General features: G+C 34.2%; 2 protein-coding genes across 2 annotated transcripts; both read left to right on the top strand.

The window, feature by feature from the left end:
* The first annotated feature begins 6,449 nt into the window (after nucleotides 1–6,449).
* On the top strand, nucleotides 6,450–8,333 carry LOC110643587 (F-box/kelch-repeat protein At1g74510-like). Its single transcript, XM_021796044.2, has one exon. The coding sequence runs from the start codon at nucleotides 6,462–6,464 to the stop codon at nucleotides 7,998–8,000; it is 1,539 nt and encodes a 512-aa protein (XP_021651736.2). The 5' UTR covers nucleotides 6,450–6,461; the 3' UTR covers nucleotides 8,001–8,333.
* A 9,803-nt stretch (nucleotides 8,334–18,136) lies between these two features.
* On the top strand, nucleotides 18,137–22,483 carry LOC110643600 (RINT1-like protein MAG2). The gene is made up of 4 exons (XM_021796058.2): nucleotides 18,137–18,593; nucleotides 18,742–18,840; nucleotides 19,905–20,008; nucleotides 20,100–22,483. Exons 1-4 carry the CDS (start codon nucleotides 18,296–18,298, stop codon nucleotides 22,014–22,016), a joined length of 2,418 nt encoding a protein of 805 aa, XP_021651750.2. The 5' UTR covers nucleotides 18,137–18,295; the 3' UTR covers nucleotides 22,017–22,483.
* The last annotated feature ends 274 nt before the right edge of the window (nucleotides 22,484–22,757 follow it).

The raw sequence follows: 22,757 nt of genomic DNA, 5'->3' as shown, positions 1-22,757 counted from the left end.
TAACACATGCGAAAATTCTAGAAGTTAACAGAATTACACAAACATGAATAGACGACCTGCGAGGGAGAAAAGCAAGTTAACCACAACAATAATCCTCCTGTAGCCTGTAAAAATATTGAATAGGAGTGAGCATTCGACTCAGAGAGTAAAATATCAATTTTAATCATAATCTCTATAACTATCTAAAGCTAAGGCACCCTGTAAAGTGAAATGCAACATCGGTAATATTTTCACATCATAACAGCAAAGAGGTAATTTGGAGCACTCACACACCAGATAATGTCAAACAATACATAGATGGGAGCTGAGCCCCTATACAGCTCTCTTAATCCAAACTGTGCCAGCGAAGAACTCAAGCTCGAACTTCCACTTAATAAACCAAATCGGGGTCTCAGCGAAGAACTCAAGCCGTGTCTACCCCGAAGGACCGGGTCCCAGCGAAGATCTCAAGCCGTGTCTACCCGTCCTGTCCATAGCCAACACCACATCACACGCACGCCAACACACGCATACTACTCCAAATTATCACAACAACATCTATGGCACTTTAACAGTTATGAATGCAACGTAAAACGTGCCTAAAGTTTAACTACATAGATATTTACATATAAGTGATGCATGGGCATACTTGAACATATAATAATATCGAAATTACAATTAAAATTAATATTTTACTCACAGACTCAACCGAAGTCACTGTGGCGGCTGGGCGGAGGAGGAAGGCTGTCCCGGCTCACTTGACAATTATATTACAATTATTTAATACAATTGACTCAATACAAACCAAGAAAAGACTAAATACGTTCTAAGTCGTGCCGAAAATTCGGCAGAGTCTCCCCTATACCTAGGACCTACCCAACCTGCAAAAAGACTTAAAACACACTTCTATATTCACAAACCATATATTCACATCTCAATCACATCACACAGCCCCTCCTGGGCCCATCTAAACAGTCATCAATCACAATATGTAAAATTACAGTGTAGTCCTTATAATTGACCCTTTTTACAAAAACTACTCAAATAAGTTTTAAAAATTCTAAAATTTTGCCCCGCGGTCCTTAGCAATATTACTAAACTATTGCAAAAAGAATCATAATTTTCTGAGCTACTACAAATATTTTATAGATTTTGTTTTAATGCCATTCAAGCACTAGAAAATTACGAAAAAGTAAGGTTCGAGTTTACCTATGCCGATTCCGACTTCGGAAACGCGCTCGGAACGTCTGACAATGATTGGGTAGCCAAAATCTCGATCCAATTCCAAGACTTTTTCGGCAGCTGATCTGTCTGGCCGGAAATTCACAGACCCAAGCAACTGTCGAATTTTCGCAAATTGAAGGTACATACAGGAAGCCTACAACATGGGGGTTAGTATAAAATTTTTACAGACTTTTCTAACCTCATTTAATACTCAGAAAAATACTACGAAGTTTCGTGGGACCCATAGAAAAACGGTGTCGAAAAATTTTGAAATTTATATTGCTGCGAAGCTCTCTACGAGTGGAGCGCTTTGGTACTCTCGGTTTTCTCGTGGGGTTTACCGTTTGCGAGAAATCTAGCCCAAAAATCGAAATGGGCTAAAATTTCCCGGACAAAAATTGGGCAAACCACTCAATAGATTTTGGTGTTCTTGGTGTCTATGGAAAGTTCTCGAGGTGTGGATGGTGTTTGACACAAGACCCGGTCCAATCGGTGGCCGGATCAGTCGAATTTTGGCTAGGAAGCCAAAACGGCGCGCGGACGCAAAGGGAGCTTTGCTCGTCGTTTTCCGGCTGTCAATGGGGAGGCGCTGAGGCAGTGCGCCGGCGAGGTGAGGAAGGCTGGGTGGCGGCGGCGGCGCAACCTGGGGGTGAGGGAGGAGAGAGAAAATGAGAGAGAGAGGAAAACGCGCGCGGGAAGGAAAAAGAAGAAGAAGAAGGAGCTGGCCCGATTCGGCTGGTCCGATCCGGTCAAGTTTGATTCGGCCAGTTCGATTCAGGGTATCCAAAATTAAATTTTTACTCTGCCTTGGGATAAAAAACGAGGTCTAAAAATTTGAAAAAAATTCTAGAAAACTCATAAAAATTCGTAGACTCCAAATATATTTTTAGTTTTACCACGTGGTCTTTAAATTAATTTTAAAAAATCATCAAAGTTTTATATTTTCGGGAAATCAAACTCGATTTCTAAAATTCGAAAAATTTTAAATAATTTCCTAAAATTTAAATAAAATTAAAATATTAATACAAAATAATAAATTGAAAATTTGGGGTTTACATATATATTTTATAATAAAAAATTAATTAACCTCTATATATTGAGCAAAATTATTATGCTCACTCACAAATGTGTGAGTCTTATCTTTTTAAAATTGAGACTTATCTTCTTTTATATATGAAATTTGATACATTATTTTTTAGTGTAGTAAATATATTGTTTAATTTATTTATATATGTATATTGACCCCGAAAAAATGTTTTTCTACATTCTGAGCCTGTATCTGTTCGGACTTCAAAGCCCCATTGTAATGTGCTATAAGCACATATTGGCCATGTAGGCCTTTCTTTGTGCCGTGCTTCAAGCCTTGCTTAATAATAAACTAAATCTTATCTATCGACCAAAAAATATATATATTCTTGAGGCAGTGATGTAATCATAACTAAGAAGTGGAAAAATAACCATCTAAATTATATGGCATCTGATGCACTTTCACATCCCTTATGATCCCTCAGATTCTTTTTAGATGTTACTTAAACGATATTGCATTCAGGGAATAGCTTTAATTGTCTCTAGAAATTTAAATATTTTTAATAGAAATTTTTAAATAAATTTAGTCTGCTACATAATTTATAGACTAAATTAATAAAATTATTTTACAATAATGTAATAATAAATAAATATATAATTAATTTTTATTTTTATATTTACATAATTATAAATATATATAAATAATATAAAATTATTTAATTAATTTAATCACAAACTCTCTATTTTTAATGAGGTTTCCCTGCCTTATAAACACTTTAAAATTCTCGTAAGATCTGACAAAATAAAACATATTTTCCATATGAATCTTGCATTTTGTGATAAATATGTATATCATATGCTTAAAATTGTATTCTCCTTATTTTTTTAAAAAAAAAATTGTATTCCTTAATTATCATTATATCATAAAATTTATACAGTAGTTGTAATTATAATAGTAAATCTTAATTAATAAAAGGGAAACAACTATATGAAAACAATTAAAGAATCCAAAAACCACAGGCTTGAATTGTTATGATAGTACTGTGTAAAAACGGATTGCTAGGACTAGGAGAGGAGAGGTGTTAAAAAATATGGGAATAGGTGGCACTGTTTCATCAGAAGAAGAAGAAGAAGAGCATGGCTGCCATGCAATACAATTAAAAATCATATTTTGACTAGTGACCTTTTAACCCATTGGCACTGAAATCAACCACTGAAATGTAAATTTTCAAGTTTGACTCTTAATAAAAATAAATAAATAAACCTTGTTTCCCTGCATAACTTCGCAGCCATTTGGTGCATGTAAGAGAAAGAGAATGCCATTTGGTAATAGAATATAATTAATTATGTATTATAATTAAAATAATAATATAATATAATATATTTATAATTATATTTTTATATATTATAAAATAAAAATATAAATAATATAATGTAATGATGATTTTAATTTTAATATTTAATTTATTTATAGTGTTAATAATAAGTGATAGTGATGACAGTAATTAATAATCGAGTTATAGTGGTGGTAGTGGTAAGGTAAGGTAGTAATGGTTAGATGGTAGTAGAGACCACAATAACTAAGCAGTGATAGCAATGATTAAATAGTAGTGGTAGTGATTGCAATGATCAAGTGATAATGATAGTAATAGTTAAGGGATGGTAATTATATAATGGCGACAGGATGAGATAATGGTGATAGTAGCAATAATAATCAGGTAGTGATGATGGTGATAATAATATTGATAATAAATAAAAAAAATTTAAATAATTAATTATAATTACATTAATTTTTATATGTAATTATTATTATATTATTTTAAACATAATTAATTATATTATATAATTATAATTTTATTATATTAAAATTTTTATTTTATAAAATAATATAATTAAATATATAATATTACGTCATATCACGTCAAATCTTAATGATTTTTTTTTATTATTTCCTTGGAAAACTATTTTATAAACTAATGTGAAAAATATTGAACAGGAATTGAAATTATTTTTAACAAGAGCGATGTTATTATCATTTAATACTCATGAGTCAAAAGAATCTCTTGATTAGGCTAATTGTGGGTGATCAGAATGAGCATTACCAATCAATGAATCAAATCCAGAGGAGTAAATATAATAAGCATAACAAATCTCCACATCCTATTTATTAACATCCACATAACAAAGTAAATTGCCAAAACATAACATGAAATTAAAATAGGTATTGATATGCCAATATGATTAATTATTATATATATCGAGAGTATTAATTAAATAAAAAATTAAATTTATAATTTTAAAATTAAAATTATAAAACTTATATTTTTTCAGAGAGATAATATATACATAATGAATGCAATTGAGGATTTTGGTGCTACGTATGCAGGGCAATAAATGAAAGAATCCAGTGTAAGGTAACGAACTGAATATGAAAATAAAAAGGAAAAAATGGTGAAAATAATAAAGGCTAAATTGGATATGAAAATCAACACAGAGACAAAAGGAATCAAAGCAAAACTCCAAATTAATTTACATCATGCGCATGTGGATTTGTATTTCATTTAAGGATAAGGTCAAGTTGACGGTTTCACATAGGATTTTGTAGTGATGATCAAAACAAATTATTTGGTGAAATGAGGACAAATTCCAGTTAACTAAGCCGGAGATAGAAAAATAAAATAAATTGTTTTTTTTTTCATAATCTTTTTCACTATATTATCTATAATTCATTCCTCTAATATTTTGTAATTTGGGTTTGAGACATGAAATTAAAATCTATATTCTGATAAAAAAAAAAGAAATTAAAATCTAAATGACAATATATGCTTACCTTTCCAAAATCATTAAAATTAATATTGAAAAGTAGGAAAAAAAAAAACCACAAGCACGCACATACACAGTATGTCAAAAAACATAAAGGGCAGATTGCTTTCAACATACCAACACGTGCAAAATGGGCAGTTTGCGGTTTCGGTTTCTCCTCCTTGGGGCCGCAATCCCAAACGGCGACTCCACGCAATACCCTCTCTGGACTCTTGCACAGTCTCTGTTTGTAGACCCCACACGCCCCATTCTCATTCTGTTAAAAAAAATTATTATTATTATTTTTTATTATATTAATTCCACTCTATAAAAGGTCCCGACGATGCAAACCCAGCATTGCCATTAACCCATTTTATGAGTCTCTTAGCGAATATAACCAGAAACAAGGACGTGAGTGTGAGACTTAGAGAGAGGGAATCTAGAGAGAGAAACAGCAATTGGGTTTTGATTCCCATACAGAATAGAAGAGGAAGAACAGCGAAAGTTCCTGCCTTTGTTGCCCAGTTTGTGAGTGCTTTCCTTTTTCTTTTTTTTTTTTTTTCCTTTATCGTTAATTTTAGATGTTGTAGTGCCACTGTCATTGTTGTTGTTGAGCTCTTTATTTTTTTAATTTTTATTTTTTTATTTTGGCTCTTTTAAGTGCCCTCCATTTATCATTGCTCATATGGATAGAGTTTGTTGCTGATTTGTGTTGTTTTCTGTTGGCAGATTTTTGTGTTGTTTTCTGTTGGCAGATTTTTGTTTTGTTAGGGGAAAATTTGTTGAGAAATTGAATTCTGGTTCAACTGTTGCAATTTTGATTGTAATTCTCGTATGTGTTGCAACTCTTGATCTTTGTTTTAATCACCTTGTTGCTGTGAGCTCTGAGATCTGAATTGGTTACATTACATTTCTCACTTATAGCTGTTTTCACTGTCATTCATTTCTTTATCTTGTAGCTCCTTTTCTTTATCTTGTAGCTCCTTCTTTTTTTTTCAAGAAAAAAAAAATTGATATGTAATCTTCTGTTATAAGTAGATTGTTCTTTTCATGTATGAATTCAATGCGGATAGATAAGGTTTTTTGATCTACTATGACATAAATGGTTGCACTGAGAGCTTCTGTGTGTGTGTGTGTGGATTTTGCAAAATTGACATGTTTGGAAGATCTGGGTTTTTGTTTGTGATTTCTTGTTTGCTTAGTTTAGCTAGCATGAAATTTTTTTTGTTGCATGTGCTGTGGTTAAGAGGACGTTATTGTTTAGTTCATTTCATTTAAATATCATGTTACCGGACATTTAGATGTTTAAATATATGAATTAATTGAAAGATAGGATTTTTATTTACTGATTGATTGTTTTTGGATTTTATTATGATGAGGAAGGAAGGCAAGTTTTCAGCTCTTTGGTTGTTTTGTTGGAGGGATATCTAATGTCAAAGGAACTATCAGCCTTATGTGAGCAAGAAAGCCGGTGGATTTACAGTACTTTTTGTGTTGTTGAGTGCTGTAGCAAGCGCAGATTGGAAGATGAAGAAGATGTAGCATCTAAAAAGGCAGCTAGGCCATTAAACGTCCAGGAGAGACAGGAGAAGATGGATGTTCTACATGTTCTTCCTGTCTTACAAACTGGTGAACCAGATGATCAGCCTCGAGTAGAGGATCTGTGTCTTCTTTCTGCTGTGCAATCTCATCAACCAGGTCAGCATCAAGCAACTGGTCTGAGTGGTCTTTCTACTATGCAAACTGATCAGCCATATAAGCAGCATCAAGAAGTGGGTCTGAATGGTCTTTCTGTTGTGCAAATTGATCAGCCAGAAAATCAGCATCCAGTAGCAGGTCTGCATGTTCTTGCTGTTGCACAAACTGATAAACCAGATAATCATGATCAAGTCGAGGATAAATCAGATTTAAGTTCACTTATTAATCAACTTGGTCGAGAATTATCAATAAGCTGTCTCCTTCACTGCTCAAGGTCTGACTATGGCACCATTGCTTCATTGAATAAAAGCTTCCGGTCCGTAGTTCAGAGTGGTCAGCTGTATAAGCTGAGGAGGCAAATGAGTATTATCGAGCATTGGGTGTACTTCTCCTGCAACCTCCTTGAATGGGAAGCCTTTGATTCTGTTCGCCGCCAATGGATGAATTTGCCAAGAATGAATGCAAATGAATGCTTCATGTGTTCAGATAAGGAATCATTGGCTGTTGGTACGGAACTGCTTGTTTTTGGAAAGGAAATAGAATCCCATGTTATTTATAGATATAGCATTTTAACGAACACGTGGACATCGGGCGTGAAAATGAACACACCCCGGTGCTTGTTTGGGTCTGCCAGTCTTGGGGAAATTGCAATTCTGGCTGGTGGTTGTGATCCAGCTGGCAATGTTTTAAGCTCAGCAGAGCTTTATAATTCGGAAACTGGCACGTGGATTACCCTTCCAAGCATGAACAAAGCCAGGAAAATGTGTTCTGGAGTATTTATGGATGGCAAATTTTATGTTATTGGTGGGATTGGGACAGGCAATACAAAGATGCTTACGTGTGGGGAGGTATATGATATGGAAACCAAAAAGTGGCGTGTGATTCCTGATATGTTCCCTGCACGAAATGGAGGGACAGGCGGCAATGAAACATCTGCTGCAGCTAAGGCACCTCCTTTAGTTGCAGTTGCAAATAATGAGCTTTATGCAGCTGATTATGCACAAAAGAAGGTGAGGAAATACGATAAAGAAAAGAACATGTGGATCACGCTGGGGGGACTGCCTGAACAAGCAGTTTCAATGAATGGTTGGGGCCTGGCATTTAGGGCATGTGGAGATCGGCTAATTGTTATAGGTGGACCTAGGGCTTTAGGTGGGGGAATGATTGAGCTTAACTCTTGGGTTCCAAGTGAAGGCCCCCCACAGTGGGATCTACTTGCAAAAAAACCCTCAGGCAGCTTTGTGTACAATTGTGCTGTGATGGGATGCTGAGTTAGTGCAGTTTTAGCAACAAAAAGATGTAGTGCATGGAGTCCTTTCTGTTGGACAATAGGTTTCCAAGGAGATGGGAATCTGGACATTGGGTAATATCTGCCTTCATTTTTGGGGTAATTTCAGGTTTTAATTTAGATCTATAGGTACAGTTTTAGACGGAGGTCTGGAGACAACTTTGCCTTTTTTAATTGTTTTATTTCATGTACTTCTTTTTTTCTTTTCCAGTCAGAGCTTCTTTTCAGTTAAAATGAGAGCATTGTCAAAAGTTGGCACAGTGTGGAACTTGCACAGATGAATAAAAGTACTGTTACAGTTTCTGGTTGTTTCAAATGTTTGTGAAATGTTTATCATCCATCAAATATTCATAATTCTCAGATACTTGACTTCATTTGAAGAGATACATTAGTTTGAATTCCTTAGATAGATGAAAATTCCAACCTCCCTATCAAACCAGAATTTGCATATTGGTTATGTGTTTACACATGCATTTTTTTATATTGCACTTCCTGTGATTTATGCATATTTGTAATGATTGAACTGTTAGTTCTCCATTCTATCTGATTGAATTGGTGAAAAGGGGCATCTCAATTTTCCATCTGTTTCCTTTTATATTGCTGAATCTCATTGAAGACATAGGCAGTAAAAATCATACGTTGCTTTAGTTTTTCAGGTGACGGTGCTTTGCATCTGTCTACCTGTGTAGTTCACCTCAACAACTGGTGGAGGGAGGTCACTTCTGACCATGTGTGGGTTGGTTTGTGTGTCTAACAAGACCTTTCACTGATTGAAGCAATTCAAGGCGTTTAGAATTGCCTTGCACTGAAGGAAGCTTTAAATTCCTTGGTTTACCATCTGTTAGAAGCTATGCTATCCTCTTGCTGACCTGCTTAGTTTTTCAGCTACCTTATACTGTCTTGACTGAAGCATTGAGTCTTTGCGAGATTGGATTTCTATGGTTATCAAATATAATTTTCCTGTAGACTTGTGTGCTTGATGAAACAATTATTTGTAGATTCTATGCTTTTCCTAGTTTTTGGAGACAATTAGATAAAAGATTCAGACGATCTCCAATGTTTCGTGACTTTGCAGTTAATGCAACATCACAACTTAATCAGGTTACTGTTAATGTAATATATTTTAGTTTTTAACACATCTGTTATCTACCTTTGAATTAACATCTTATTAGAAAGCAGTAATTTCTGCCATAAGTTTTACTAAAATTCTCATTCCTATCTTAGTTTTTTGGAATTTTCGGATTGTGGGTTCTATTTTAATATATTTTCTTGATGTGAACATGAAACAAGGACTATTCTTAGCAGGAAAAAAAAAAAGAATTTAGAACAAGATTGGCTAAAATGACTTCACATTTCAACAAGTCTAGTAAAAAACTTAGAAGGGCCATCTCCATCCATCTTTGGCTTTGATTTCTATATAAGAAAAGATGGTGAAAACTGGGAAGAAAAGGCCAAGAACGTCCCCAAGAGTGATTCATGTTATTATTGAATGCTCCGTACGTCATCAATATTGGCACATTTATAAGTCTTGCATTTGTGTACTTGAGCTGTGACATCAGATATTTGGCTTATGTACATGGTGGGGATGGAGTTTTGTGCACATGGGAGGACAAAGGGCTAAAAAAGTAGTTGTATTGCTAATATTTGTGATTTCCTATGGCCTTCTCCTTTTTGTTCTCTGTTCTTTCTTCTTTTCCACCTGGCGTTTTTTAGTTGAATTTTATTTCTTTCCATTGCCATTTGATTGATTATTAGTGAGCTTTTGCTTTCAGGATTTTTTTTCCTTTTCCATTTTTATCCTTCAAACAAAATCTGTATGCCTCTAAAAACAAAATCTATATACGTATTAATTAAATTCTTTATTTTAAATTTATATAAAGCATTAAAATTCAATTTTTTTTTTTTTGACATTAGGGCAAGGGTAATGATTTGTTGATGAAATTTCTATTATTCTAGCAGGAACGGGCTTTTTTTTTTTTATTTATTTATTTGTAATTGCTCCTTTTGTCTTATCTGTAATAAAAAGAAGAAAAATCTTGAATTGGACCCCAGTTTTAGAAAAATACAGTTGTGTCCCAAGCTCAAAATAAAATTTTAATATTACATATACATAATTTTTTTTTATAAATTATAAAAAAATAAAATTTATATATTTTTATAAAATGAAAGAATATTGCTGTCCAAAGCACCTCATTGTTCGCGCCCCTCATTTCTTTCTTCCAGCCCCTATTTCACATATGCATTCTAAGATTAACTCTTAAATACTAATTACGAGTCATTTTATATAATTTTTTATACATTTTTTTAATTTTATTTACTTATTAAATTTAAATTAATTTCAACTTTAATAATTAAATAATTTCTACCTAAACTTGGTGAAATTTTTTAAAAATTTAATTCATAATATATTTTTATTTATTTTAATCAACACTCTATGTCAATAATTTTTTATATTTTTATTCATTAAAAATTTAATTATTAAAACTGAAAATTAATTATTTATTTTAATAAGACTAACAACTTATGTAACACCCCTAATTTTTATATATTATTATTGGGCTTCGTGTAGGTATCCTCAATTAATTGGATCGAGATTTTGGCTACCCCATCATTGTTAGGCATCCTTTTCTAGTGCTTAAATAGGATTAAAAATCCATAAAATATTCGTGGTAGCTTAGAAAATTACGATTCTTTTGCAATAGCTTAGTAATATTTCTAAGGACTTTATAATTTTTAGAGCTTATTTGATTTGCAAAAATGATCAATTATAAGGACTAAATTGAAATTTTACATATTGTGATGGATGATTGATTTGATGGGTGATGTGATTGAGTTGTGGATATATGGATTGTGGATATAGAAGAGTGTTTTGAGCCCTTTACGTCTTTTCTTGATTTGTGTTGAGTCATTTGTATTAAATGATTGTAATAAAATTGTCTTCTTCCTCCGAGTAAAATATTAATTTTAATTGTAATTTCGATATTATTATATGTTCAAGATGCCCATGCATCACTTATATGCATATATTTATGTAGTTAAACTCTAGGCACGATTTATGTTGCATTCATAAAAGTGCCATGAATGTTTGATGTGGTATGGACTATGGATAGAGTTCTTGAGTTCTTCCTCGATTTGGTTATTAAGTGGAAGTCTTGGATTAAAGAGACCATATGTTATGATTGATGCTAGTGCTCCAAATTACCTTTTGATGTTATGATGTGAAAATGTTGTTGCATTCACTCCACAGTTGCATTAGTACTAGATAGTTATAGAGATTATGGTTAAAATTGATATTTTACTCTCAATATTTTTTGAGGATTTTATTTTTGGTTAACGTTGTTTATCAATATTTGTGTAATTTTATTTACTCCTAGAATTTCCGCATGTGTTAGAAGTATTTATTTGATTATGTATTATTATCATGTTGGAATAATGATATGTATGTTTGATGGATTGGATGAGGAGCCGAGCTCCCATTTATTTTTATGAGGATATGAGTATGTGGAGGGTGACCCAATTGAGTATTTATTATGTTTAACTCCCCATTGGAAAGTCCATTTTATGGTGGTTTCTTGAAATTGGGCCCAAATGGGCCTTAGAGTTGGGTTAATGAGCATAGGTTGGGTCGTGACAAATGTGGTATCGAGCTTAGGCTCAGTTCATATAGGGAAAATCATCTAAGTGTTGGGAAGAGTCTACTAGGAGTCACATGCGAGTATAGGATTTTGTTTCGTCTTTTCTAATTCTTTGTTTCTAGATTCTACGTTATACCTTGGGAAATATAAGATTACCTCAGTGTCTTGATTTTCGTGGAGTACATAGAAATGTGAAATAGAGTTAGTAGACGTGTGAGGTCTATCATGAGAATAAATGTTATATTTTTGTCGGGTTTAAATGGTGTGCCCATTTGTACATAAAAGTGAGTCTTAAAATAGATAAGGATGAGGATACCATAAGTTTGTGATAATAGAAGATTCAGAGAGATAAGAAATTAGAGACCCTAGTCTCGGGGACGTCGTAGTAACTATACAATGTTCTCGATGATGAGATTATTGTGTGCATCCCCATGGTGCTCCATAATGAGGGTGTTTGAGATGGCTTGAGTTGGGAACTCTTGGTTAAGAGTCTAGAGTTAGAATATTGAAAGGTTACAGTTGGGTGATAACTAGAGTCTGAGCTAGAGTTACATCAAGAGTTGCCATCAGTTTGGACTAGTTGCAAAGTAAAGGTGACACTTATAGAGTGAGAATAGTATACCTTGTGTGTATCAAGATGGAATAAAGTACAACTCTACTACCTAGAGAAGGTAAACTATGAATTGATGATTTATAGAGCTATGATATGATAAAAGAGTCATTAACTTGACATGGTTGCAAGGTGGTAGATGTAGTACCTTTGTTGATATAGTCCTATCTTTCGAATGGATCGAAGGTTATAATGATGACTTATGGAATAGTGTGTGTGGTAGAGAGTAGTTGGCGAGGATACAAGTTCCATTATAGGAATCATATATAATCGATCATGATGGATGTAAATCCTTTGAATTGAATGAAATCTTAAGTTTTGGCTAGTTGAGTAAACATGGAAAATAATAATAATAATAATAATAATTATAATAATAATAATAATAATAATAAAATTAAATTAGTTCTCGAGGTAGTAAGGGTATTATGTAAGCTAAAGGATAAGAATAGAGATCATACAATAAAAGTATGGTTCCTTTCTAATTTCAAATTATTCAAAACAATAGTATAATCTAATTATAATAGTGTTAAGAGTAATAAATTAGCGAAGATAAATCAGGTCAATGGATAAAGAAAGTGATGAAAGTTTGGACAATTGATTGCAGATACAATATAATCTAAATGCTAGTGGAAGTACTAGCTAGAGTGGTCAAAGGACCAAATCATATGATAACGCGAGACTAAGATATAGTTAATTATGTTAGGAAAAAGAATGGAACCAGGATAGAATAGTCAAGTTCTATTTTGGGTAAGACAAAGGAAATAAATGAAAGGACAACCTAAAGAGCGCATAATAAAAGGAACAAAGTTAAGATATAGGATAGGCTAAGTGTTATTCTTGGCAAGGAGAATGACAAGGATGGAAAACACAAAATGGGACCACATTAGTGAGAAAAGTGATGGAGGTATGGAATACAATAATAATGAGTAAATGTTAGAAGGTGTGACTACCTAAATAGGTAGAGAAAGAGAAGTTAGTAGTTGAATAAAAGTCGATCAAATAGGTATGATGAGAGGAAAAGAATGATAGATAATGACACATAGGTTTTAGGTTAGACTTTTGAGATAGTGAGAAGGTAGTTAGAGGTTCATTATGAAATGTCAGCAAACATTTTTAGTGTGATCAATCACTTTGTAGTGAAGCGACAATAGTAAAGTGACAAGTCTGGATTGTTATATATCACTATAAAGTTCCATGATCAAATTATGGACCCTAGATAAGGGTGGAATTAGTGTTGGAAGAATTTATTAGTGAGAGAAATCTTTCAGAATCAACAAAAGTTAAGGGCACAATAAAACGATGATAGATATGAATCATAGGTCGAGTATAAGTAAAGTTAATAAATTATAAAATATTATGTCAAGAAGGAAAATGAAGGGTTCATGCAGATGATACCTTATAGGTAGAGCATAATTGTGCTAGGAGATGATGAAATTTGGAGAGAAAGACCAAGAAACTTAGGTGAAACGTTATAATATGACAATCGGGTGTAGTTGAATATAAGAGGATATTTTCTTTCTTTTCAAGTTTAGCTTGTGCTTTTGGTTCTAAAAGGTTATATAAGGAGACCTAGTTATTGAGAGTTTGGTAGGCACAAATTCATACATAATTTCTGATATGAGAATGAGTGCATACCTAGTATTAAGTATGAAAGGACAAACAGAGTAATGAGAGTTAAATTGAGTTAGCTACTAAGGCTTGTAACTTTTAAACTATGAGCTAGAGGAAATACTAATTGTGGATGAGTTTCAATAGATGAAATTATTGCTAATGGGTAATTTGAGGTTGAAGTTTGGAAAGTTGTTATGTGATTATATTAAAGAGAATAAACACGTGAAGTATCTTATTTAGAATTAAGGCATGACATACATTTATGGAACTTATAGTTTCGAGCTCCTATCCATCCGGGATGAGCAATTTCCGGGAATGATAATGTTCGATAGTTAAGTTGAAAAAAGGGGATACAAGAAAAATTTTCTATGGGTAATTATAAGTGTTACATAAGGTGAAGAATGTTAGGAGTAAATCATAGGGTTAGAATTCTCTCATGAAACTAGTAATCAAGATAAGACTAAGAAATAAAAAGAAAGTTAAAGTTGATGATGGGATAGACATCTTTGAAGGAAAAGGTGTAAGGATGAGATAGGACTAAAATTAAGGAATAAGTGTTGAAAAGATACCAACAATACCAAAAATAGGAAAAGGGAAGTTGATAAGATCCAAAGGGAAGAGAGCTATAATGATGAGGATAAGGAGTGTCTAACCAGTTAACACTACCTATGAGCGGTGAAGGATACAAGTTGGCCTAGGGTGTGTTTTGATGCGGAATGGAAAAGTAGTGGCTTATGCTTCAGAGGCATGACTATCCCACCCATGATTTGGAAATGGCGGTTGTAGTCTTTGCACTAAAAATGGAGACACTACCTATATGGTGAAGTAGATATACACCGACCATAAGAGTTTGAAGTACATCTTCCAAGGATTTAAACTTGAGACAGAGGAGATGGATGGAGCTAAGACTATGATTGCACCATCGAAGGCCAATGTAAAATCTTAGAAGAGACCGGAAGTACATGAGTTGATGGATCAAGGTTTAATCCTAGATCTTTCAGATGAGGGTATTGTTGGCTCATTTTGTTAGAGTTTCCGACCAACAATTAATGAAGATCATAGAAAGAGTAACAAGGTGAAGGTGGTGAGTTTGGATTTGCCAATGATGGTGCCCTAGTGCAAGGTTCTAGGATATGTGTGCCGATGTGGACAATCTCGAGATGAAATCATGCGAGAAGCACACTATACACTATACAATGTCCACCTTCCACCAAGATGTACCATGATGTGAAAGATAGCTATTGGTGGAATGGCATGAAGAGAGACATATTGTGTCCAAGTGCTTGACTTGTCGAAGGTGAAGTTTGAACACATGGAAGTGGGAAATGATTTCTATGGATTTTGTGATATGATTCGATATGGGTAATTGTAGACCGCCTAACCAATCCATTTCTTGCATGGAGTTCCATAATATCTCACTTCGATTTTGGAGAAAGTTGAGGCACTTGGCACAGGACAATCCAAACAAAGACATGCTTCGCATGAGTGTTTTGGATTTTGGAGGTCAATGGGATGATCGGCTAGCTTTGGTGAGTTTGCCTACAACAACAATTTATCACTCCGGATGGCACCCTATGAGGCACTATATGGAAGAAAGTGTAGGTCTCCTCGTGTTGGATAGAAATGGGAGAAGCGAAGGTGCATGATGTGATAGTTCCTTTAATCGAGTCATGAGATTTGGAAAGAAGGGCAAGTTGGCACCTCGGTATATTGGACCTTTTGAGGTTACGGATAGAGTTGGAGCTACCACCCAACCTTTCTCACGTTCATCCCGTGTTTCACATCTCCATGCTCAGGAAATACATTCCCGATCCTTCTCATGTACTGCAGCCGGATGTGATAGAGCTAAGGGAGAACTTGACATTTGAGGAGCAACAGCCATAGTGGACTACCAAGTGAGACAGCTAAGATCAAAACAGATCCCTATGGTTAAGGTTTTGTAGATCAATGTGTAATCATATACTTTATTCAAGAATGTAACACCCTAATTTTTATATATTATTATTGGGCTAGGTATCCTCAATTGGAATTTCGAGCTTGTCTGGGATGCGAAAATTTCCAAACAGCACTACCACAAAAAAAAAAAAAGTCTAGATTTTGGCTACCCCACCATTGTTAGGCATCCGAATCGGCAAAAGTAAACACGAACCTTGCTATTTCTTAATTTTCTTGTGCTTAAATAGGATTAAAAATTCATAAAATATTCGTGGTAGCTTAGAAAATTATGATTCTTTTTGCAATAGCTTAGTAATATTTCTAAGGACTTTATAATTTTTAGAGCTTATTTGTTTGTAAAAATGATCAATTATAAGGACTAAATTGAAATTTTACATATTGTGATGGATGATTGATTTGATGGGGTGATGTGATTGAGTTGTGGATATATGGATTGTGGATATAGAAGTGTGTTTTGAGCCCATGACTTAGGACGATTGGTCTTTTCTTGATTTGTATTGAGTCATTTGTATTAAATGATTGTAATAAAATTGTAAGGTGAGAGTAAAATATTAATTTTAATTGTAATTTCGATATTATTATATGTTTGCCCATGCATCACTTATATGCATATATTTATGTAGTTAAACTCTAGGCACGATTTATGTTGCATTCATAAAAGTGCCATGAATGTTGGTGATGTGGTATGGACTATGGATAGGACGGGTAGTCACGCGAGTTCTTATCCTTCGTTGAGTTCTTCGACCTCGATTTGGTTATTAAGTGGAAGTCAGAAAGTTCTTGCACCAAGTTGGATTAAAGAGAGATCAACTCCCATATGTTATGATTGATGCCGTGAGTGCTCCAAATTACCTTTTGATGTTATGATGTGAAAATGTTGTTTGCATTAGTACTAGATAGTTATAGAGATTATGGTTAAAATTGATATTTTACTCAATATTTTTTCAGGATTTTATTTTTGATTAACTCGCTTTTCTCTTTTCGGGTTGTTTATCAATATTTGTGTAATTTTATTTACTCCTAGAATTTCCGCATGTGTTAGAAGTATTTATTTGATTATGGTCCGTAATATTATTATCATGTTGGACATAATGATATGTATGTTTGATGGATTGGATGAGGAGCCGAGCTCCATTTATTTTTATGAGGATATGAGTATGTGGAGGGTGAGCCGAGCCCCAATTGAGTATTTATTATGTTTACAGTGCGGGTGAGTGAAAACTCCCTTGGAAAGTCCATTTTATGGTTGGTTTCTTGAAATTGGGCCCAAATGGGCCTTAGAGTTGGGTTAATGAACAATTATAGGTCGTGACAACTTATTTTTTATTTTAAAAAATATATTATTTAGTCTTTTTATTTTATTTCCATTAAGCTATTTAATTATTCAATCAAATTTTTCATTAGTTAAAGGATTTTAATGCTAGTCAAATAATTATTTAATTTTTCTATTTTAATTAAATTAATTAGTTAAGTTCATTTATTTTAAAAAAACACATTAGTTAGTTTATATAATTTAATTCTATTAACTTTTTAATCTATTCTGATATTTTCTATACCTAAACCCTAACCTCTTTTTCTTATTTTTCTCTTACTCTTTCTTATTTCTGTCTCGCCATATTTCTTATCTTTTATCCCCACACCACTCTCCTTTTTCTTTCTCATTTTTGATAGAAATTGATACAAGTTATGTGCATAAATGATTAATCAATTCCTCTTAGATCATCAAATAATTAAGGTGGTAATCTAGAAAAAATATTTTTTAATAGAGAAAACATAAAAATAATGCCTAAAGAATTTAATAAAAATATTTAAACAATTTTAAAAAAATATAAATGCATATTTAGTCTCTACACAATAAAATTTTCATTTTTATTCAAAATATATTTTTAAAAATATAAGAACTAATTAATTATTTTCACTAAAATAAATTAAATAATAATATTTTTTAAAATACATGAATTCACTAATTAATTTCACTAAAATGAAAAGATTAAATAGTAACTTAATAAGTATTTATTAATAAAAAATTAATCAAGAGGCTAAATAATTTAATAATAATAAAATAAAAAAATTAAATAATATTTTTTTTAAATAAAAGAGTAAATAATTAATTTTATTAAAATACGTGAGTTATACAGTAATTTTCCCTAAAATTTTTGTATTTTGGATATTGCTTGTTCGGCCGGTCATGGCATGGGTTTTAATTTTCAGCCCGAGCCCAAGCTAAGTTGCCAGTTCAACCACAGCCCGCTCAGCTGTCAGTACCCGAAAATCCAACAACAAGCCCAACCCGCAATCGACTCATTGATTTTGGGTCCGAGGCGGACGCTAGTCTGTATCCTTTGTGTGGAAGCATAGCCAAACAAACAAGAAATTTTTCCTTCTTCGCTCGCTCATACGCAATCCGATCAAATTCCCAATCTACCATTACCCTTCGATCAAATTTGCCAATCTAATGGCTTAACCATGGACTCCGAAATCCGAATTCTCCCTCCGCTCTCTATACTCTCCTCTTCAGTTGTCTCATTTCTCAATGAGAGACTCCACAATCAAGAAGATCTCGCGACGGCACCTAGTCTCGTCTCAGAGCTGCAATCGCAATGTTTGGATTTGGACCAAAGCCTACTCGACCTCAACTCCAGGCTCGAATCAAATCTTCTTGCTTACACTTCATTCTCCGATCGAATTCATGGCCTATTCAGTGATGCCAGTTCCAAGTTGACCAATCTCGGCTCGTTGACGCGCGCTCCAAATTCTCTGTCAGGTCCATTTACCTCCATTTATTTACAAATTGATAGTATGCATATGCAAGATCATATACGTGTTTCTTTTTACATTTTTTTTTCTTTGTATATGTTTGTTTTAAATGTTGAAATTCCTTTTTTGTTTTTTTGGGGAATTCGTGCGTGTAGATGGAGGAGGAGAAGGGAGGAAGGGGCAGATTTTCCGCAAGGAGCTGCCAGCTCTGGCTAAGGAGGTGGCGAGAGTGGAAACTGTTCGAGCTTATGCTGGTGAGTTATATATATATATATATATTTAGACCTCATACTTGCTTCGTGATATGGAAGTGTGAGTTAAGTAGAAGATGAGAAAAGTGCCGAATTTTTCTTTTATTATTGAAAAATGTGTCCAGAGTAACTAGAATGTTATCATAATGCGATAACTTCAGATTATACTTTAGATTAATAAAATATTGAAAGACTGCATACCTAAGTCTTATTTCTGAAGAAATCTTCCATCAATTCAGCTGCGTGCGTCCAACATTTTTGGACTTTGTTGCGTTATCGCTTTAACCCTAAACTGGATGGAATCATGGAATGGAGAAAACGAATCCATGTAGCCAACCCTAACTGGTTGTGGATTAAGCCTTAGTTGACTTGGGTTACCTTATTTGTTTTGATTGATTCTGATTTCACTTGAATTATTTCAAAGTAGATCTTTTTTATGCTCGTATTTTATTCTTAAAATATGCAAATGTGAAATATAGGGAAAAGAGATACAAAATAACTTCATTTCATTTGATGGTTCATTGGCAAGGTATTATGCAGCTCATGCTTTTGTGTTGTTTCATGGCATGGGTATCACTTTATCATTGTCTAGGTGAATATAAAGTTCTAATTAAGAACCATTACCCCTACGCCATTGACCAGCTGTAGTGCCATACACTCTAGCTTCTCTTGTGTGAGATGGGACATCCTTGGATAAACTGAGTATTTACATAGGTTCAGAATTAAAAGATGAATGGATCTGAATTATCCCCAACATGGGATTATCAGAATCAGTTAGCAGGGTCCTTATTTATTGTTTGAGGTGGTTCAAATATAGGATGTAAAGGAGGTGTAGAAGTTAGCAATCATCTTTGTTTCTTTGGTGATGAGTGGTGCTATCTTCCTCTACTCAGATTATGGGTGCTGCCATTTAATTGACTGGCTTTTCCCTTTATTTTCTTATGTATCAGCTGTTTCCTACAATTACCTTTACAAGAACCAGTCATTGGTATGCTTTCTATTGTTTAACTTATGCTCCATCAAGATTTTCCAGCTTTCTGAAACTCCCTTTCTTTTGCATCTTTCAGATACAGTATTGAAGCTTGACACTTTAGTTGGTGATATTGAAGATGCTGTATCTTCTGCTATAAACAAAAACCTAAGGAAGCAGTCCTCTACACAGAGTTCAGAAGTGTGTGTGATTCATTTATTATCAACTTCAATATTGTAGCAAATATTGTTTTCTTACTCCATTTTTTATTTTTTATTTTTTGTGTTTGCAGGAAATGCGCCTCCTTGCAATTGAAACACTTGGACAAACAGAAAATGTTTTAACTTCAATCACAAAGACACGGCCTCAGTGGACACATCTTGTATCTGCAGTTGATCACAGAGTAGATAGAGCTTTGGCCATTTTAAGACCCCAGGCAGTTGCAGATCATCGGTCCCTTCTTGCTTCCCTTGGATGGCCTCCACCACTTTCCACCATGACTTCCTCAAACCTTGACACAGGGAAATCAACTGAAGTTCCGAATCCTCTCTTCACAATGCAAGGGGACCTCAAACACCAGTACTGCGAAAGCTTTCTTGCATTGTGCCACTTGCAAGAGTTGCAGAGACGAAGAAAATCTCGTCAACTTGAGGGCCATAATAGGGAAGTTGCTCTGCACCAACCACTTTGGGCAATTGAAGAACTTGTGAATCCAATATCCATTGCATGCCAAAGACATTTTTCAAAGTGGACTGATAAGCTGGAATTCATTTTTGCTCTCGTGTATAAGATTACAAGGGATTATGTTGACACTATGGATGAATTATTGCAACCGCTAGTTGATGAAGCAAGGCTAGTAGCGTACAGTTGCAGAGAAGAATGGATTTCAGCAATGGTAACCTCTTTATCAACATACTTAGCGAAAGAGATATTCCCTATTTATGTCAGTCAACTAAATGAAGAGAGCACTGCTGGCGTTCAATCACGGGCCAGAATATCATGGCTTCATCTTGTTGACTTGATTATTGCTTTTGATAAAAGAATTCAGTCTCTGGTAACACATTCTGGAATCATGCTTTCCCTTGAGGAAAATGAAAACTTGCAGAAGATTTCTTCTCTGTCTATGTTCTGTGACCGACCTGACTGGCTTGATCTATGGGCAGAAATAGAGCTTATTGACACACTTGAGAAACTAAAACCTGAGGTGGAAAATGAGCGAAATTGGACAGTGAAAATTCAAGGAGCTGCTCTTTTATCTGATCCTGAAAATTACAAATCTCCTGCAGTTTCTGGTGCCTTCCTTCGGCGTCTATCTTTGGTGGTTGATCGATGTCGATCACTGCCTGCCTCTTCTCTGAGGTCAAGGTTTCTCATGTTGGCTGGTGCACCTGTTCTACAGAGATTTTTGGATTGTGTTCTTCTGAGGTGCCAGGAGGCTGAAGGACTGACTGCATTAACAGATGATGATGCTGTAATCAAAGTTGCAAATTCCATAAATGCTGCTCACTACATTGAGTCTGTTTTTAAGGAATGGTGCGAGGACATTTTTTTCCTTGAAATGAGACTTGATCATGGTGATCAGCTGGGAATATCAATTCATAACGATGAAAGCAGGGAGGCTTCAATTGATGGACCTGTTAGTGGCATTTTTGATGAGGAGGTAAGGAAGTTGGAGGATTTTAGAAAAGAATGGGTTGAGAAGATATCAGTTGTTGTTTTGAGGGGCTTTGATGTTAGGTGTCGAGATTATTTGAAAAACAGGAGGCAGTGGCGGGACAATGGTGAAGAAGGTTGGACAGTGTCCAGAAGTTTAGTTGGGGCTTTAGATTATCTACAAGGAAAGATGGCAATAGTGGAAGAAAATTTGAATGAGATAGACTTTGTTGGTGTGTGGAGAAGTTTGGCTGCTGGAGTGGATCGCATGCTTTTCAATGGTATTCTTATGAGCAATGTGAAGTTTCATGATTGTGGCATTGAAAGGTTTAGTCATGACTTGGAGGTTTTGTTTGGGGTATTTGGAGCTTGGTGCTTGAGGCCTGAAGGATTTTTCCCCAAATTAAGTGATGGCTTGAAGTTGTTAAAAATGGGGGAGGAGAAGCTTCAATGTAGTTTGATAGGAGGAGAGAAATGGATGAAGACGAATGGAATCAGACATTTGGGTGTAGCCGAGTCTGAGAAGATACTAAACAGTAGGGTATCCATGGGTTAAGGGCTTTCCCAACTAGACATCTTTTTCTTAGCATTGATCACCCTAAGGATTAGCGAAAAAGAGAGGTTCATTCATCTTACTGATGCAATTGTACAAATTTTTTGTTGTACGTGACTCGGGCTCATGGACTGACCTATTTGTTTTTTTTTTTTAATTAAAAAAGATGCAACAAAACAATAAAATTATTTTGTTCATTGTGGAGAAATTTTCTGATGCACTGTTAGAGAAGGATTATTCAAACATATATCTCATATTTGTAGTCAGAATTTGTAGGGCTTAAATTTATTTTTCTTTAATATATCTTCTGATGTTTGCTCATATCAGGCCAGGACATAAACGACACACTATTGTATTCAAACTTTTGTTGGTAATAGCCCTATGCCTCGAAAGCTTATGTTTTTATTTGAGAACTTGTTTGTTTGTTGTGAAACTTCATTATGAATAATTTTACTGCGTGTTTTTGTTTACTGCAGACTACAGTTGTGTGTGCTTAATTATCCATAAGTTGGAATTGATCATTTTAGCATTTTCTCCATGTCGGAACTTGATGAAAATGAACCAGACAATAGAACCAATACAGCCTTTAGCTTTGAATTGGTAGTGGCCGTGTAGTGAGATTTTTTTTTTTTCCCCTAAAATTCGAATGTGGGCAGCACATGTGCAAGTGGTAGTGGTGAATGGTCAGTGAGATCACAAGGCTAAGCTCTCTAGGCTGCATTTCATTTTGATGTTGTATTTCCT

This window comes from Hevea brasiliensis, chromosome 13 (assembly GCF_030052815.1).
Source record: "Hevea brasiliensis isolate MT/VB/25A 57/8 chromosome 13, ASM3005281v1, whole genome shotgun sequence".
NCBI lineage: Eukaryota > Viridiplantae > Streptophyta > Magnoliopsida > Malpighiales > Euphorbiaceae > Hevea > Hevea brasiliensis.
Note: the sequence above shows the minus strand (reverse complement) of the source record. Positions and strands in the feature narration are given on the sequence as shown.